Raw genomic sequence first — 19,139 nt, forward strand, 5'->3', positions numbered from 1 at the left:
GGAAAATTTTAGCCAAAATATGGGATCTTAACTGATAAACATGCTCACCAGGGTGGACGTTAAGAGAGCTACTATTGGGCTTACTTTGGTTGAAAACTTTCTGATATGCTTTTTGTTTGCTTTTTGTCTTGTCGGTTTATTGAGAGTGAGAAAGCGATTGCACACGTGCACAGCTAATATGGGACATACTATGTAGAACAGTTTACGTAGCTAGGCATTAATGCATAGTTTTGTGCTTTTCCCCTTCTCTTTCTCCTTTGTTTGTAAATACATTTTTTGATATGTATATCCGTACATGTGTGGTGTACAGTCTATGTATGCTATGTACTCACCATAACGATACACACTCCGGTACAGTAGGTGTCAGTAAAACGTTGTTTTCGACCCGCCATAAAGAAAAAAAAGGAAAAAGGAGTCTGAACGTTTGCACATGCGCAAAGTGGATCCTGTTTGGGCTAAGGATTGCGTTGTGACACAAACACGGAAGTAGTTAGAAACAAGGAAGTAGTTCCTGTCTTTCGTGTCGTCTTCTATTGTGAGTGTCTGTCTGTCAGTGTCATGTTCGCCGCAGCGCTTTGGTCCACTTAATAGAATTAGACAGTGCGTCGATTGCGACGAACTCAAGGTTGACAAATGTGAGGAGTGACAAGTGAAGGTATGGACTTTTCTTTTTTTTTAATCATCCGTGTTCTACAATGACCTCACGTTTGAGGTTGTGAACTCTTCCACACACTGCGTTATTGAATGTGTGCGCCCAAGCGAAAATGCTGGAACTTGCTATGAGAACGTGTTGCATGTTCTTACAGCAGCTGGTGCATCATGGGTAACACACCATCGAAAGCTGACAGAGGAGATGAGCCACCAAAGACAACTTTATTTGAAAAGGAGCCAGATGGCATCACCTACAGAATCCCTGCTCTCATCTATCTGAGGCATTGTGGTACCTTCCTTGCCTTTGCAGAGAAAAGGTCATCTCCTTGTGACAGTGATGCCAAACATCTTGTCATGAGAAGAGGGGTGCAGAACGACGATGGCTCTATTCAGGTATTTATTCAAAAGTGACCACCTGATTAATACTAAATGTTCCGCTACTGCTGAGAGACAAGATGATGTTATGTTATTGTTTACATACAGCGCTGTTCAGTCGTTCCTTGTTTATACGTGGTTATTTGGTTGAAGACTTGACTTTAATAAGTCAGTTTAGATTTCAATATTAATATATGGAATATTTCTGTAGTTATGGCATGGTAAACCTGTGTACAATCTTCTAAATACGTTGTTTGTACATTGGTAGAAGTGTCAAGACATGAAATAACACCCCTTTAGTCACCTTTACATTTGTATTACCCAATATAGTAGCTATAATCAGAGAAATATTATCTCATCAATGTATCGTAAAGGTGGTTTAACACTCATATTACGCAATATTGTAGACATACAGTATATTTAAAGGAGACCAATTATGACTTTTCTGACCTATAAATGTAGTTAGAATGTTGTATTTTCAAAGTTTCAGATAATGAGTTTTGCACATTTGGAAGTGAGCCCTGAAAGAAGTTTGGGATGGCTCAACAGGTTACAAAACAATGATCATTCATGAATTAATTTTTGAAGAAAAACGCGATATAAAGTGAGGGAGTGATGTTCCAATCATTCAACAGCAATTGCAGCAGTTGTTATATCAAAAGGAGACATTTAGACTATTATGTTTCCTCAGAGGGGTCCTCCACACTGGGGGCTGTGTCGGGTCTGCTGAGGGGGTGCCATCCTTGGCTCCCTTCGACCCGGCCGGCTGGGGGTTCCTCCCTTTTAATGTGGGGGTATGCCCGTCTGTTGGAGTCGGGGGGCCCGGGTGCTGGTCCTCCGATGGCACGGCCTGCAGCTCCTCCCAGTGTGGACGGCCCCAAAGGTGGCGTTTCCTTGTTCCTCAGTGCCATGCCATGTCTCCCTACTGTGTGTGATTGTGTGATTGTGTGTGTGTGTGTGTCGGTCTAGTATGGAGGGTGGGAAGGAGGGGCTTTCTTTTGTTTCTTTGTTTTTTCCTTTTAATTGTGGTAATCGTTTTAATTCTGTAAAGCACTTTGTGTTGCATGTCTTTGCAGGAAAAGTGCTATACAAATAAAGTTGATTTGATTTATATTTCACATATAATGCAAGGTCAAAAGAGAGGATTATTATCTTTTAAGACAGCAGATATGTAGATGGTATAGGTGTACCTAATGAAGTGTCCAGCCAGTCGATTGAAGCGCTGTCCTGTCGTTGCAGTGGATGGCGAGCGAAGATCTGTCAACAGCATGCCTGCCAGCCTATCGCACCATGAATCCTTGCCCAGTGTTTGAGAAAAACACCAGCACCGTATTTTTATTCTTCATCTGCGTTGTGGGGAACATCTCTGAGAACAGGCAGATCTACACAGGTAGGAACAAAGCACGTCTTTGCTATATCAGCAGTGGCGATGACGGCCGCACCTGGAGTGAGCTCAAGGACATTACAGAGAGCGTGATTGGACAAGATATCGGCAATTGGGCCACGTTTGCGGTAGGACCGGGTCACGGTCTGCAACTGGAGAACGGCAGGTTGATCATCCCAGCCTATGCCTACTACATGCCGTACAAGTGCTTCTCTTTCCCTATTCCTTACACTGTCTACCCACACGCACTGACGCTCTACAGCACAGACTTTGGCAAGACGTGGCACATGGGTAAAATGCTCCGTAAAAAGTCATGTGAGTGTGAGATGGCCGAGATCATAGATCACGAGGGTGGAAGTCATCTCTACTGCAACGCTCGCACCTTTGGAGGCCACCGGCGTGAGGCACTGAGCCAAGACAGTGGCATTTGCTTTGACAAACCCCGCAAGGCCCAAGAACTGGTGGAGCAACCTCACGGCTGCCAAGGGAGCATCATAGGCTTCCCTGCCCCGGAGTTCATCCCCAACGAGGATGATGAGAGCAAAGTGTGCAACAAAGGGGACGAAGGGGACGTCCCTTTGTCTCCAGACACCCAAACCTGGCTCCTCTTCATGCACCCCACTAGCAAGAACAGCAGGCGGGACATGGGCGTCTACTTGAACCGATCCCCCCTGCACTCCAGAGGGTGGGACCAGCCCAGGATCCTCAACAGCGGGCCCAGCGGGTACTCAGACCTGGCCTACGACCGGGACAAGGATCAGTTCTTGTGCCTGATGGAGTGCGGCAAGGAAAGTGAATCGGAGCAGATTGCGTTCATGGCATTTACGCTCAAAGATGTTATGCAGGCTAACAGGAAGAACAACGACAAGATGTCCTGACTGACTGCTGTCGCTTCTGCAAACTTGAAATCCAAGCATGAAAGATGCTAGGCTAACATCTCTGTCTTTGCTACTGGTCCTCTTTGTGGAGATGAGCGTGCATGCAGGAGTCGTCTGGTTGGATGTTTACTTATTGAATTCAGCCCTAATTATCAACAATCTAATACATTATAACCTCAAATAGCGGCTGGGGAAGAATATGTAAGAGTAGAAGTAGCCATGTTGCTTTTCTTACTATTGGAGTGGAATACCTCACATTAGCACTTTCTATTCCATGTTTTTAGTTCAATTAGAGGTGGAACTAACGGTTCCCTCGCCGTCACATATAATAGGCAGATGGGCCTGAGCAGTGAGCCAAAGCAGACATGCACAGCCAAGTTATGGTAGTAAAACCAGACAGTGTGAAGACAAACAAGTACATGGAATTTTACCTCTTCAGACTGGAATCAGACCTCGTTAGATAAAGTTCGATACTTGCCAGCGCTATTCTGCCATTAACAGACAGATCAGGTTGTACAGTGCCAGAACACTGACATTATGTTTCTCATTGAAAGTACATTTTGGCGTGACACTGAAAATAGTTCAATTGGAAACTAAAACATGGATGGACATTATAAAAACAAAACAGTGTTTTTGTTATTAATTTCTTCCAAAAGGTTGGGGAAGTAATGTCAATCCCATTAATCTCTTCCAGAAACCCAAAATAGAAGAAAAAAATACATTCTATAGAGAATAATTATAGTTTTACATGCAAAACAGTGCAGACAAATGTTAAAAATGTAGGTACTAAATACCTACAGTTAAGATGTAACCTGTGCTGTGATGTCTATTTAGGTTTGCACTTGCTGCATGGCCGTGACAAGAATGCTTGTCAGACATGAGGCAATTATTGAAATGGACAAAAGATACCCAGCCACTATTTGAGGATATACACATGGAAGGAATGAAATGATTGCTTTAAAGCATGCTGTGCCGTCATTAACAAGCTTTGTGTGGATGCTTGACAAGCTGTCTTTATCCTGCTGTAGTTTTTTTTTCCGACTTCTCTTTATTTTCTTTTAATCAACGAGTCTAGCATTTCTTCTATGGAGTCCAGCTTTCCTCCAATGCCTTCTGACGTACTGTCACGCAGCCTTTGTACCAGAGAATAGAACCAATCTAGATTATCAATGAAGTGGCAATTCTAGATATTTATTTAGATTTACCTGTCCATGTATGCTTGTCCTCCTGATTGACTGACATTATTTCACAATAATTCAGTTTTTGTTTGTTTCTTTCGGCTTTTTCCTGATTTCAGAGTCGCTACAGCGGATCTTTTGATCTGCATACTGATTTTGGCTTGTGCACTTTAGTATCTTCCGGATGCCATTCATGATGAATAATTACTCGTGGAGATTCGAACCCAAGGCATTTGCTCCGAAGTCCAGAATGCTAACCACTAAATCAAACTTTGAGGATTGTTATATTTACTATGACAATATTTTCCCAGCAACATGAGCAAACTCCAGCAAAATTAGTAATAAAAACATACTTTGTGGTGTGCCATATTTGTAAGAAATTGAATGCACTTTTTTCAATCAAATCCAATAATGCATACATTTGTTACTACTAAATTCGTTTAGAAGATTTGCACTAATCCACACCCTGAACATATCCCCAGCCGATTGCAGGGCAGAATTTGCACAAATAAAAATCAAACAAGTCACTTTTATGTCCTCATTAGGCAAGAATCTCTAAAGTGGTTCTTCAATTGTGTCCGTTTTTGTTGTTGTGCAAAGTGACAAAGCTGCATGATTGTTTTTTGAGAAAATAAAAATAATCATCTAATCACTTGCCTCATCTTTTTTGTACATTTGAACTCTCTGAGGTCTACATGTCAAGTTGCATCCAATAAAAAAAAAAGTACTTGTTAAGTACAGTTGTCCCTCGTTCCAGACCCGACTGCGTTAAATGAATTTCGGTGGAAAAGGATTCAGTCTTAATAAATGGAATACATTCATAGAAAACCTGGTTATGACTTTTTAAGTACTCTCTTTAAAATTAGTGTCCTGTAGACATCCATATAGACACCTTTACACTCCTATTATTTATTGTTGACAACACATTACTCAACTGTTAACCCAGCAGGGATTCAAGAAGCCCTTTTGCCAGCAATTTGGTGAGCTAACTTATTTTTTTCTAAACCACTTCCACATTGATTGAGAGGAGATCCTTTTTTTTGGACTTCATGTAGTGTTTAGGTAATGTAATGTCTTTTGCATCATTATTGCTATCTAGTGACCACAATACCACATGTTTTAATGTAATGTCTCAGTATTTTGCATCATTACTGCTGCCTAGTGACCACAATATCTCATGTTTTCTTAGTATACTGTACTATGAAAACTAGGACTCCACTCCTTTTGACCAAATGTACCTCGTCAGTCTCATATACCTGATTAACTGGAAATGTCTTTGTTTACAAGGTGTGTCTGCAGTCCATAGCAACACCATCTGTAAAGCACTATTGTTACTGGAGAAATGAAAGCCTATGTGGATATATTTTAATTAACAGTGTATGGCCCTTTAAGAAAATTTTCCCTTCCAACCTTGAAAATCCATTAATCAGTTGTACTCTGTTAAATTTCTTTGCAGCAAAGCAAAGCTAGAATCGTGAAATGGAGATATATCATGCAAAGGACTTTTTCCCTCATCCTTGTGCTTTGTTTGAATTTTTCCTCTGCTGTCATTGCCAGGCAATTTAGAATCCACAGTGAGGAAGGACGGCATGGAACCAAATCTGCATAATTTGGCTGGCTTTTGGAGAAGTGACATTGTGAAATAACAAATCATTTCTTATGACACATTTGAATTGTGTCTTCCATCCATGATTACACATCCATGATTAGAATGAAGATGGAGAAAATGGCAAAGTAATTACCGTTTATGTGTGTGTGTGTGTGTGTGAGTGTGTGCTAAAAATTAATGAAATTGCACAAAGCATAAAGTGCACTTTCCTAGTGATGGGTCTGCTTATCTCCTGCTGTCCTTTTTAAAAAATCACTTTATCCAACCAGCATCTTCCCAGATTGGATGACTCACAATATGAGTCACTATTTTTTATATCTGCAGAGTATTTGTGGTGACAAATTTTCAGCACATATGATCATCTTGATCACAGGTTGGCTCACACACACATACACACACGCTTATGTTGTCTTTGCTCTGATGATATTCAGCGAGGCTCACCCGTGTTAGCAAAACAGATGTTTGCTGGTGATGTGACAAATGTCTTGTGGTGAGTTCTGTTCCTCATGATGGAGTAATACATTTTGTCTTAAATGTCCCCAACGTGCGTTCCAAGACGCTGCAGGGGAGTTAGTGCTATTTTCATTTTGTTAAGTAGATCTCAGAAGAAAAAACAAAACCACTGTCGTAGATCTGGGGAACTAGCTTGCAGTATCTTGTCTACTACACCAATAGATGCCAGCATGTTTGATCACTCCCTTACCAAACCTACAGTATCTCCGTTTGACTATTCTTGCATCTTTAAGTTTTTTCACACATTTTGCCCAAGTTTCATTGGTTGTACTTTTCATTGGCAGCAGCTATCTCTTGGACTCGGGACTTCAAATCTGACTTTCTACATTTTGTTTTTAAAGCAAACAAGTAAATGTGGTTAGTTTGGAGCTCGTTTTTGTCCCACCGGGAAACCATAAGGTGGATATTTTGTTCATGAGTACGTCCCTGAACTATTTTGTTTTGTTGTCATTCATTCATTCATTTGCTGGAGCCTATCCCAGATGTCTTCGGGCGAGAGGCGGGTTACACCCTGGACTGGTCGCCAACCAATCACAGGGCACATATAGACAAACAACCATTCACACTCACATTCATACCTATGGACAATTTGGAGTCACCAATTAACCTAGCATGTTTTTGGAATGTGGGAGGAAACCGGAGTACCCGGAGAAAACCCACGCATACATGGGGACAACATGCAAACTCCACACAGAGATAGCCGAGTGTGGAATCAAACTCGGGTCTCCTAGCTGTGAGGCCTGTGCCACATTAATGTTAATGTTGTCATTATACTAATTACCTCTTGTCCTCAAAACACAATTTGTGTGTGTTTTCTAAATGAACATAATCCCATAGTGTGTCCAATGTCAAAGAATATTAGCTTCAACTCTAATAGCATTTAATTGTAACCAACGACTGCAGACTTTATACATTTTATATAATGACAAATGAGCACAAAATAGTAGACTATGGCCACTGTTGATGAGTCTCGTATATCGTCATCATATCATCAGGCAAATGGTGGCCCGGTACAGTTAAACTGCATATTCGGAGAGGCCTTTTATTGTGGCCAACCTAAGGCACACATGCAATTATTATGTTGTCTAATCGTCATTCAGATATGCCACACCTACATTATTGTTGTGAATGCTCCATAAGACAGATACACCTTTTTGTGCAAAAGTTATACATCTTTGAATTCAATGGGAACAAAAACAAAGCGTTTATATTATTGTTCATTATGTATGACGCAAAAATGGAATTCGATAACAATTTTTACTTATGTTACCATCTTGTACTGTTCTTATTCGTGCATAAAAATGACCCCCCCCCCCCCCAGTTCCTGCATTTGTACGTGAACCATTGTGTAGAAACTGTGTAAAATAAATAAGACAACAACAGAGAGAAGCTCCCTTTAAGTCATGTAATGTGCTTTCCCTTTAGACGCAGCAACAGACACGGTACATTCAGCATGGATTGTTGCCTCTTTTCACACGTTCTCTTTGTTGCAAGACAGTAAAATAGAAGTTATGCAGGCAAAGTTTACATTTTCATAGGTTGGATGGAATAGTTCATGTACACTGGACGCAACACTCAGATCACAGAATAACAGAGGGGAAGTTTCCTAAATCAACCCTTGGATAGTACTGCATATCTCGCTGACAAACTATATACACTGTTAATTGTGTGCCAACCTAAACATGTCATCAAAACACTACCATAGCCAAGAGAGCTGCGGTAGGCGTTTTCATGGGAAATGCCTAAAGGAACGTAGCTCCTCTCGCTCCCAAAACTAAAGGAAAAAAGGCGTGGGGGGAAAAAAAAATACAGTATTAGATGCTAGTAAACAAGGGAACAAAAACACATAGAATTCCCAGAGAGATGATTACAGAAGCTATGAAAAGCTTCCATTAAAAAAATAAAATAAAATCATACATTTGCTAAATCGCCCCCTTTGTGATCAGTCCATGTACTCTAATTGTCATTTCAGTATTCTTCAAAGTCAATACCCAAACCACCTGATCATTTACCATAAAACCAGGTTTACAAGGGCATTGCAAATCTACATATCATTTAAAGCCATGCCACATTGGGGAGGGGGGCATTTCCTCTCTTAAAGGGACATGCGCACAGTTTAGGAACAGTGGGAGCAACAAAAAGACGCTGCTAAGACAGCAGCAGGTTTGGTAAATAAGATTGTGACCCCCGCCCATTTTTTTTTTACTTCATTAAAATAAGATCAAAATGCATGAAAGTACTCATCGTCATCTTTCAGCTACTTTTTTTGAAATGCATTCAGTCGTCTGCCTAGTTCTAAAAAGCATGTGATTTTTTATTGTTTTGTTTTTTTTTAGCTTCACAAGTGATCCACTGTTCCCAAGTTGGCAAAGCAGTGCCAGACCTGTCACATGCACACGATGGGAAATACTGGGCTCAACACATGACTAGTAACCTTTGACCCTTCGTACTGCTGCTGCTGCTGCTGCTGCTACTAGAGTTCAGGCAGTAAAGGGGGCTTGGAGACTCCCATGTGCAGTGAAAGCACCACTAACAGAGTCAAGTTGCATTTTAGCACAGAGACAATCGTGTCATCTTCTCCTTTTTGCAAGCAGCCACTATAGTCTTAGGCCTCCTCTACTGTTGACATAGTTATCACTGTCACTGAGCGTGAATATGTTGAGATTTTTTTTTTATCCATACATGATACAATGTACCGCGCACAGTGGTTTATGCGCTCATTCTGGAAGCGTAATGTTGCTGAGAACATGCAAGTTGTTGAGTATACAGCAGAGAAAAAGCAGTGTTTCCCAAAGCCTGTCTTCTTTGTTTCGGGTATGCTCAAGCGCGAGATTCCTTCTTCAAGTGTGGCTTGTTTCCCAGCACGGCGTCCATCTCGCTGACAGTTTGTGGGGTCATTTGGGATAAAATCTGCACAGGAAGAAGAGAAGACGGGATGCCGGTGTTGGTTTTCCTCTTTTCCATGTCCAAGCCAAATACCGCAGCGAATGTTGAACAGTTGAACATGCCAGCGAATGTTGTCTTTGTATTCTCAGGGCATCGAATCAGTCGCAACTGGACTGTTCAGGTTGTTATAGTAGCTCTCATTACTTCATGCTCAGAGATGTGGTAGGAGAAGGTCAGCGTAGAGAGGTGATCAGTTCATACGCAAAGACCAGGTAGGATACCTCTACTTTGATCTTATCCTACAAAATCTCTGACCATGAACATCGATCAGTTCATACACAAAGACCAGGTAGGATATCTCTACTCTGATGTTATCCTACCAAGTCTCTGACCATGAACATCGATCAGTTCATAAGCAAAGACTAGGTCGGATACCTCTACTTTGATCTTATCCTACAAAATCTCTAACCATGAACGTCGATTAGTTCATACGCAAAGACTAGGTAGGATACCTCTACTTTGATCTTATCCTACCAAGTCTCTGAGCACAAACTGATCTCCTCTCATTGGTTCATGCTCAGTGACTAGATAGGATAGCTCTAGTCTCATTTGTCCTACTAGTATTTGAGTAAAGACTAGACAGGACAAGATCAGACTACAGTATGAACTGATGTAGCCTACTCGGCCTCTTCGGGCAGTCTAAGAAAATGTTTCGCCTATGATCAATGTTCAAAGACAAGCTGTCCTATGTGGACTACACAGGACTAGAGGATTAGGCTACACTCAGGCTGTTCAGGTTGTCTTCGAAGATGTTTTGCCTCTCATACAAGCAGGCTTCATCACTGTCGTATACCAATATCGGTATTGGTAATAAAGCAGTGGACAGTAGCGTTATATCAGATATCGGTCTACATTTATTTTGATCAATACGGTAATTGTCTCTATTCTCAGATTTCCTATGGGAGACATCAATTCTAAATCAATCAATCATCAATTTGAGATCCGACTGTCCTGACATACTGTATCTGTATGGAAAATGAAGTGCTGACAATATCTGTGTGTTGGATATTGATAAGAAAGCCAACACACGGTATCTCCACTCAATATGGTACTTGTCTCTAGTTCTATGATTTCCTATGGGAGACATCAAGTCTAAATGGAAATACATTGAAGCGTAATATCCGTGTTTGATTTTAGAGGTTCCATTGTATTTTACCTACTTAAAAGATCCATCCAACCATTTTTTTATACCGCTTATTCTCACTCGGCTCGCAAGGGTATGCTGGAGCTTACAACAGCTCACACATTCATACCCATGGACAACGTAGAGTCTCCGATTAACCTAACTTGTATGTTCATATACAAGAATATAAGAAAACCACAACCTGTGAGAATATTTTTGATCATGGTTTAAAAGAACAGATTTAATTTTTAATCATTACAAATTAAACTGCAGAAAAAAATGTGGAAAATGTTGTTTGGTGATTGGTCACTTATGTCTGTCTGGTATTCTCATTGATGTCCATAGCATGTACACAAACACACGAAAGCAGTGGCGGAGAAGTCATCAACAGTTCTCAGTCATGCCATTGTTATGATAGGCTATACCAGAGGTCAACATGCTATTTTTTAACACCCGAGTGGGTAAAGAGTGAAAAATCCATCTTGACTGTGAATGCATCTTGGGTAAGTTCTGTATGTTGATTGGATAAAGATGAGAATGTGGTGTTTGCGTTGGTTTGAGACATGACAGAGCCGTCACAGGGTGTTCAGAGAAACCGTTGGAGAAAACTGGTAGCCACTTAGCATCTCTATTGTGTAGTACCTAAAGGGTATAGCTAGACACACTGGGTTTACCCTTCCAAATTGGTGCTAATGTGCTTTATTGGTTGGAACAACTTGGACTCTGCATATCAATCACCATGATGCATCCTTACCTGGAGGGCACCGAGGTTCTCCAGTAGCTGTTCTGTGTTTGAAACACCCAGAAGCACTGAGCTGACTCCCTCACTACGAAGACACCAGGCTGGAAAAAAAAGCCAACAGTTAGAAAAGTGTTGCATGGTTATGTTAACCACCGTTTGGCTTTAAATGTTACAGCAGGATGTCTCCGTAAAATGTGCAAAATAGTTATTTGCATCCGTACCAATGGCCAACTGTGCGGCGGTGCAGCCCAGCCTGTCTGCCAGTAGGTGGAGCTCCTTTATTTTAGCCAGCTGCCTGCGCCCCTCCTCACTATTCACCCGCTCTCTAAGCCATTGGTACCCCTTCAGACAAATTGAGTTTAAAAAAAAACGTGCTTTTTTTAGTGATTTCTCACAAAAAACGCTTCACTGATTAAGTGGAGAATTACACTGAGAAGAATCCCAGGGGAGCGTCGGTCCAATGATACTGACCTTCATTGCTGCTCTGGAGCACTCTGGTACTCCGTCGCTGTACTTCCCTGTGATTAATCCACAAGCCAATGGAGACCAAGTCATTGCGCCAACACCTGAAGGAACCAAATGAAGCTTGTCATTGTCTATTTGAACAAAATAGCAGATTAGATCCTGTTCAAATGTAGGATGCATAAATACCAATCTTGTGGTAGAGCTCAGGAAGCTGCACCTCCACTTTATCCCTCTGGAAGTAGTGATACTCTGCCTGCTCACATACAGGTGGTATCAGGTTGAACTGGCGGGCCACTGAGTAGGCCTCCTGAAGCAGCAAAGGAAATAAATAAACATGATTACTCCATCAGTGCATTCATGAACTGACAGGACAAGTGGATCCATAATTGACGGTCACCATGATTTCCATGGCGCTCCAGCGTGAGGTACCCCAGTACATTGCCATGCCCTGGTTTATCACAAACGTCATGGCACGCACAATCTCTGCAAACATAATATTCAAATGGTGATTACACTTTACTCATGGACGTTACACATGCTCTTACTCACCTTCCATTGGACTGTTGACGTCATTTCTGTTAGCAAAAACGATGTCCACGTAATCTAGCTGCAATCTTGATAAAGATCCTCTTAAACCTGTCATTGATACAGTCATGCTTTAGAAAATAATACTGTATGATATGACATATGGCATGATACATTATGTAATTGTAGTATGCGATACCGCAAGACATTGAATCATAAAATGCCAAATGATATGAGTCAAAGCAAGAAGATGCTATACATTATGAAACTACACCATATGACTAAATCATATGAAGTGTTACTATATAGTACAAAATGATACCTGCTATACCCTGTGATCATACATTATATTATAAATTACATGGTACATCACACTATATGATATCTACTCTATATAATACCATATGAAATACGGTACAATGCAAAATGATGCTATATATTGTGAAATTGTACAACAAAATGATACTGTACATTATGATGCTCTTTACCCAGGGTTCAATTCCACCCTCGGCCATCTCTGTGTGGAGTTTGCATGTTCTCCCCATGCATGCGTGGGTTCTCTCCGGGTACTCCGGTTTCCTCCCACATTCCAAAAACATGCTAGGTTAATTGGCGACTCCAACTTGTCCATAGGTATGAATGTGAGTGTGAATGGTTGTTTGTCTATATGTGCCCTGTGATTGACTGGCGACCAGTCCAGGGTGTACCCCGCCTCTTCCCCAAAGACAGCTGGGATAGGCTCCAGCACCCCCCGTGACCCTCGTGAGGAAAAGCGGTAGAAAAATGAATGAATGAATATTGTGAAATTATACAACAAAATGATACTGTACATTATGATGCTCTTTGGTCTTCCTCTACGCCTCCTACATGGCAGCTCTAAACGCAGCATCCTTCTACCAATATATTCACTATCTCTCCTCTGGACATGACCCAACCATCTCATCTGGCCTCTCTGACTTTATCTCCAAGGCCTCGAACATGTAATGTCCCTCTGATGTACTCGTTCCTGATCCTATCCATCCTGGTCACTCCCACTGAGAACCTCAGCATCCTCATCTCTGCTACCTCCAGTTATACTTCCTGTCTTTTTCTCAGTGGCACTGTCTCTAGACCAAACAACAATACCACATGATGCAATGCAAAAATATTAGGGCTGTCTAAGATTAAAATGTTAATAATGCTTTAATAACGAGTTAACGGAAATTCTCTTATTTAACCCTCAGCCCACACTGTGGGCATAGATGCACATCATTCGGTGCACATGTGTAATCCAATAAGATTAAATGAAATAGAGGAGCTTTATCAATAATTTAGCCTGAACAAATATCAATATGTTTATTATTGAAGTTGTTGTTTGCTACACTGCACTGCACTATTCAGAGCTAATATTGCATCTTGTGTAATATTGTGTCTCTGTTCTGAGGCTGAATTAAGATAAGAGAAATATTTTATAATAAGAAAAAAAAGACAAATGTCAGATGACGATGCTTGCGGGAAAAAAAAAGTCTAATTTTTTGACATTTGAATTCAGTGCAGGAATTCATGTGGAAGAAACTTTTTTTTCAAACCTCTGACCCTAAAGGAATTTGGACAATGTAATGCTGCTGGGGCGGAAACAAATCTGTTTTTAGAAGGGATATGCTGACTTAAACTGCATCTGTTATGTATTCTTGTCAAATGTCATGGTTCATCCTGCGTTCCAAACTGGAGTGTGTGTCATCATCTTTGTCTACATTTCAGTGACAGGCCTAAAGCCAACTAAAAGCCCAAGTATGAGCGCTGTCCCCGCATGCCGTGCAAACGTTAAAAGCTGCACAAACTTGACCTGTTACGTAACGACCTCAAAAGGCTCATGACAATGACGCTCAGACAGCCCATTCAAATCCTTATTTAATTGGACAGTCCAATGACACACGACTCACTAAACAAACAAAGTAGCCTTCTTTAGGGTTACGCTGCGGAGGAAGAGACGATTAAACGTCTGGACAAAAAGATGGATTTTCCATGAGAGCTTTTGTCCCCTCACTCGACCCCGCGCCGCTAATTCATACCGGATAGCTTGTTATAAAAAAGCAATGTGATGATGCGTTACCTTCAATTATGTGCTTTCTGGAGAGCCCTCTCTCGGTCTCTGCTCTGGGAAGAGATAAAAGTACACTCTGATCATCTGAGACTGACCACAAGTCATAAAACAACACCATTATCTTTTCATTAATAATAAAAGCACACACAGTATTAATCCATACTTACTGGCCTCCCCAGTAGATCTTTGTTGTGATGACAAAACTTGAGCGTCTAGCAAAGACATAAGAATCATTTACTTATTGGTTTCAAGAAAACACAACAACAATTATTGGACTAAATACAATATTTATGATAATATGTGCTATACAATCACAATCAATATTACTTTTTGTATTACGTATGTACAATCAATATTACTTTTATCTAATAACATAAAAAAGATAATTTGTGAGATTGCGGAACCATTGAGACGTGCAGGAGTAATTTGTCATTTTCAAACAGGTAAATTCCTAAATAAAGTGAAAATAGCTAAAGTACTACCAATTTTCTAAACTGGAGACAAACATCTATTTACAAACTACCTTCCTGTTTCTTTATTGCCACAAAGGCTACTTAAACAGGAAGCAAAATGTGTGAAGCTCAGACAATATACTGTGCATCTGCAAGCTTAAATATATCTTGCGGCGTACCACTGGGGTCAATACTGGGACCAAAAGTGTTCACACTTTGTATAAATGACATTTGTAAAGTTACAAGACATAAAATTGCTATTAGTTACAGACGATACTACTGTTTTTGTTCTGGAAAAAGCACATAAATGAGTTATTTGGTAATAGCAGAAAGGACATTCATGCACAAATAGTGTAAACAGTGACATTTCTAGGCGTGATAATAGATGACAAAATGAGCTGGAATACAATGTACAATGTAAAATGGCAAGGAATGCCGTCATTTCCGGACAATAGTATGCACCTGATATAAGACGCACCCACTAAATTTAAAGAGAAAAGTAGGTGGGTAGGTAAAACCGGTCTATAAGCCGTAGGTGTCTATGTTGTAACATGGCATTTTTAATACATCGGACCTTTAAATAAATTCAATAAATGCGGCTAGTTAAACAGTAGCCTACCAGAAAAGTCCTTCATCACTGTCTTCGTCTTCCTGGGAACTAAAAACCACTAAAGTCGTTCTCTGCGAGTGTCTTACACGAACAGCTCCACATTTCCCTCAGCACACACCCCTGCCAGTCTCTCTCCTTCTTTCACGGTCGCTCCCTGTGCCAGCGTCCCCCCACCTGCCTCGAGGCAAATCAGCACCCGAGCTTGTGATGTCCTCCCCAGCATGCAGCCCCCCGAAACATGCCCCGCCAAGATCCACCGACAGACCGGAACAAAAGCTACCGTATCGATCAGCTTCAACCTGAAGGCAGCATCACATGCAGCTCTCCACAAAGCACACAAAATGTCGCGAGATAAGAACGTGACCACATGTTAGTCGCATGGCTGGACCCAAAAGTCACTCCATACTCTCTATTGTTGTTTGGTGTTACCATATCTGATTTGTTGTGTGGCGAAAATGGGTTCAGATCATCAACAATGCCGGTTTCAAGGAACACACAAACCATTTCTTCCTAAAATCATGATGGGGTAATTTTCCACCAAATATTCGATTGGTCGAATATTGACATTTCATGTAGTATATATGAATTAGAAATAAAAGAAAATAAAAAAATATCTTAAAAATGAGTATGCAACAACACAAATGGGTTTCTTTGTAGCTTTTCAGAAAAATAAGTATTTAATATACATGGGTGTGATGAAAAAATAAAGTTACCTCCATCCTTTTTTCTTAATTATATTCCCCAGAGTGATCTCTGCTCTGTAAAGATGAACACATTATATTTATTAATTTCTCCTCATTTCATCTTAAAGAAATATACAGTATGTATGCTGTATTACTAAAACCCAGACGCAGGATATTATTATTTGGAGATATACAGAGTTAAGACTGACCTTCCAGATGCGTAAACCTCTGCAGTGTCAAACAGGTTGACGCCGTTCTCGTAGGCTAAGGTCATAAGGTTCTCCGCCATCTGAGGAAAGTAAGCCAAAGTAGAAACTTAGAGAAGAACATGAAAATGAATACAAAAGCTCCATTAGATAACTACTATCAATAAAGGGCACTCATGCATCCAAACACACACATATGCGTATTCGCACTCACATCCCTCCTCATCTCACGGCTTCACCGCCCCTGGTGCGGGTATGACGGGGACCATAGCTTGCGCTGTAATTGGCTACAGATAGCTGTGGCTGGCTGCTGGCCGCGCTAGGAACCTTTCCCTTTCTTGGCGCTAGTCTTGTGTTCATGTTGTGTAAAAATGTGTTTACTTGTGCGAATGTATGTCGAGGTTTTTTTTACACACTGTGTTCCTTCATTAAGAGTTTAGTTTGGAATTGCATTTATTTCCTTCTGTCTCCTCTTGTCATTCCCCTTTCTCCGCCTCCTTCATCACCCAATCATCCTGTCCTGCTTACCCCTTGTCTCACTGTTTAGTAAGTTGTTTATGTATGGACGGATGATTGCACCATTTGGTTTGTACTTCTGTACAAGTGACAAAAAATAGAAATAAGTAAGTATTCTCACCTCATCGGATATCTGTGATCCAAACGTCACCCAGGTGCCTAAACAAAAGGTAGGGTGTAAATGTTTGTTGAGAATCCATAAGACAGAGATGAGGGTCTTTCCCAGTCAGGGAACTCACCTAACCCAAGGCAGGAAACACGTAGGCCCGACTTCCCGAGGTTCCTGCGAGGTGACAGAGAAGAAGCAAGTGTAAAAGCTGTGAAATGAAAGTCAGGTGACGACAAAACATTATTTCGACAATGCCTACAATTGTAGCTCTCAACTTTATTGCTGCCTCTTAATTCCACAGTTGATGTTGCACTGCCTATAGGGATATATATATATATATATATATATATTGATTCAGGGATCAATAGTAATAAATGCTAATGAGAAAACAATCCACCATATCGCCATGTATGCCTTTATTCTGATATTCTGATGGTCAAAGCCAACGTTCCCTGTAATCCCCCCGATTTGAAATACTCCTGAGAAACTAATAATAATATCTGTAATATATGTGATGTCATTTTTAATGAACTCAAACTGAAACCAGAAAAATGCAACAAAATGCAAGAGTCAAGTTACATGCTGAGTACAACAAATTCATGCATGTTGGTGATGGCAGGTCTGCAATAATTTTGCTGCTCATGCCCCCCTCTGACAATTCAACGCTCCCCCAAACTCATGTGGGCCCGCCCCACTATTTAACCATTCGTGTGTCCGGACATATTGGATGCAGATTTTTTTTTTTTTTAACTTACAATTTGGGGCTGCACGGCGAACGAGTGGTTAGCGCACAGGCCTCACAGCTCGGATACCCGAGTTCAATTCCACCCTCGGCCATCTCTGTGTGGAGTTTGCATGTTCTCCCCGTGCATGCGTGGGTTTTCTCCGGGTACTCCGGTTTCCTCCCACATTCCAAAAACATGCTAGGTTAATTGGTGACTCCAAATTGTCCATAGGTATGAATGTGAGTGTGAATGGTTGTTTGTCTATATGTGCCCTGTGATTGGCTGGCGACCAGTCCAGGGTGTACTCAACCTCTTGCCCAAAGAGAGCTGGGATAGGCTCCAGCACCCCCCGCAACCCTTGTGAGGATAAGCGGTAGAAAATGAATGAATGAATGGATGCTTACAATTTCTTATGTCGAAAAAAGTAACCGTATACAATAAATACGGCATCAACTATGAAGTACATTTCAGTACAAAACAGGCTGCTGCAAAAAATAAAACGTAAATAAACGGTAAAGAAGAAAATTAAAAGTGAAATTATTTTTCAGATTCAGATAGTTGATGAATTACTTAACATTACTTAACTTACTTTACATGTGTGGCATCTACTGTGGAACACATACACAACAATGGACAAGCGACCACATGCTGTGATATGACGGTGGAGAAAGTAACGCACAGCGGTTGTGCGGTCTGATTTTTTTCAAGGAGGCATTTTTGTGGTGAAAATATATTACTTAAATGGCCCCACCCGCTACGTTTCTCATTACCGAAATCCGACCAGAACGAAGTGGGTAGTAAGTCACAGTTGATGGACTACACTGCTGACTTCATACAATAGGATAAGGTACAAAACGATCCCATATATGATACATGATGATACGATACTGTCCAACACAGTCCAAAATGATACAAGGTGATGTGTTCCAAAACGATAAGATGAATCTTATCATCTTCTAATGACATAAACGTAAAAAGTGAAGATGGAACACTGTGCCGCTTCATGCCAACACGCCTGTGGTTAAAATGTGTCTAATTGTGAGAACAATTGACCTTCCGTCGTTCATATGTTAACAGCTCACAGTAGTGGGCTGCTTCAGTGAAATCGCTGCAGGGAAGCGGGCTCAGATGGAGTCCAAGCCAAAAGCCCAGAGCCTCGGGTCTGAGCGCTAAATGGCCCAAAATATACCAGCAGGAGCCGAGGAGAGCTTTATTACCCAACATGCCACACTGGATTACCCAGACGGCTGAATTTTGAAGGGCGAAAAAGAGCTGCATTTGTGACCAAGGGAGCATGGACAGATGAAATGATGGAGGCTTGATGCATGTGTGCTCTCCCCAATCCTAATTAGAGGCAAGCACAGGG

The 19,139-nt window shown here is 41.1% G+C and overlaps 2 protein-coding genes across 5 annotated transcripts in view; one reads left to right on the forward strand and one right to left on the reverse strand.

Annotated features, from left to right (window-relative positions):
* Window positions 1–446: 446 nt before the first annotated feature.
* LOC131138594 (sialidase-3-like) lies at window positions 447–5,109 on the forward strand. 2 transcript variants are annotated; one of them, XM_058087647.1, is made up of 3 exons: window positions 447–655; window positions 810–1,044; window positions 2,266–5,109. In XM_058087647.1, exons 2-3 carry the CDS (start codon window positions 820–822, stop codon window positions 3,286–3,288), a joined length of 1,248 nt encoding a protein of 415 aa, XP_057943630.1. In that variant the 5' UTR covers window positions 447–655; window positions 810–819; the 3' UTR covers window positions 3,289–5,109. The 2 variants fall into 2 exon arrangements, with proteins under 2 accessions (XP_057943630.1, XP_057943628.1); XM_058087645.1 differs by having other exon boundaries at window positions 448–655; window positions 807–1,044.
* Window positions 5,110–7,938: 2,829 nt separating this feature from the next.
* LOC131138415 (voltage-gated potassium channel subunit beta-3-like) overlaps window positions 7,939–19,139 on the reverse strand; it is a 29,176-nt gene continuing 17,975 nt past the window's right edge. The window contains exons 2-14 of one of the 3 annotated variants that reach the window (XM_058087307.1): window positions 17,179–17,222; window positions 17,061–17,098; window positions 16,427–16,506; window positions 16,248–16,292; window positions 14,640–14,684; window positions 14,482–14,525; window positions 12,414–12,500; window positions 12,262–12,347; window positions 12,051–12,171; window positions 11,871–11,965; window positions 11,621–11,741; window positions 11,412–11,500; window positions 7,939–9,498 (exon numbers count right to left, since the gene is read on the reverse strand). In XM_058087307.1, the coding sequence (XP_057943290.1) occupies window positions 9,409–9,498; window positions 11,412–11,500; window positions 11,621–11,741; window positions 11,871–11,965; window positions 12,051–12,171; window positions 12,262–12,347; window positions 12,414–12,500; window positions 14,482–14,525; window positions 14,640–14,684; window positions 16,248–16,292; window positions 16,427–16,506; window positions 17,061–17,098; window positions 17,179–17,222 (985 nt within the window). In that variant the 3' untranslated portion in view covers window positions 7,939–9,408. The remainder of the gene's footprint in view (window positions 9,499–11,411; window positions 11,501–11,620; window positions 11,742–11,870; window positions 11,966–12,050; window positions 12,172–12,261; window positions 12,348–12,413; window positions 12,501–14,481; window positions 14,526–14,639; window positions 14,685–16,247; window positions 16,293–16,426; window positions 16,507–17,060; window positions 17,099–17,178; window positions 17,223–19,139) is intronic. The other 2 variants (XM_058087306.1, XM_058087308.1) reach the window with 2 other exon arrangements.

This window comes from Doryrhamphus excisus, chromosome 11 (genome assembly GCF_030265055.1).
Source record: "Doryrhamphus excisus isolate RoL2022-K1 chromosome 11, RoL_Dexc_1.0, whole genome shotgun sequence".
Classification (NCBI taxonomy): Eukaryota; Metazoa; Chordata; class Actinopteri; order Syngnathiformes; family Syngnathidae; genus Doryrhamphus; species Doryrhamphus excisus.

Excerpts from the sequence above, each read along its gene's own strand:
- LOC131138594 (XM_058087647.1), top strand. The coding sequence starts at position 820 with ATGGGTAACACACCATCGAAAGCTGACAGAGGAGATGAGCCACCAAAG. Across the intron at positions 1,045-2,265 it reads ACGACGATGGCTCTATTCAG|TGGATGGCGAGCGAAGATCT; the intron begins GTATTTATTCAA and ends CTGTCGTTGCAG.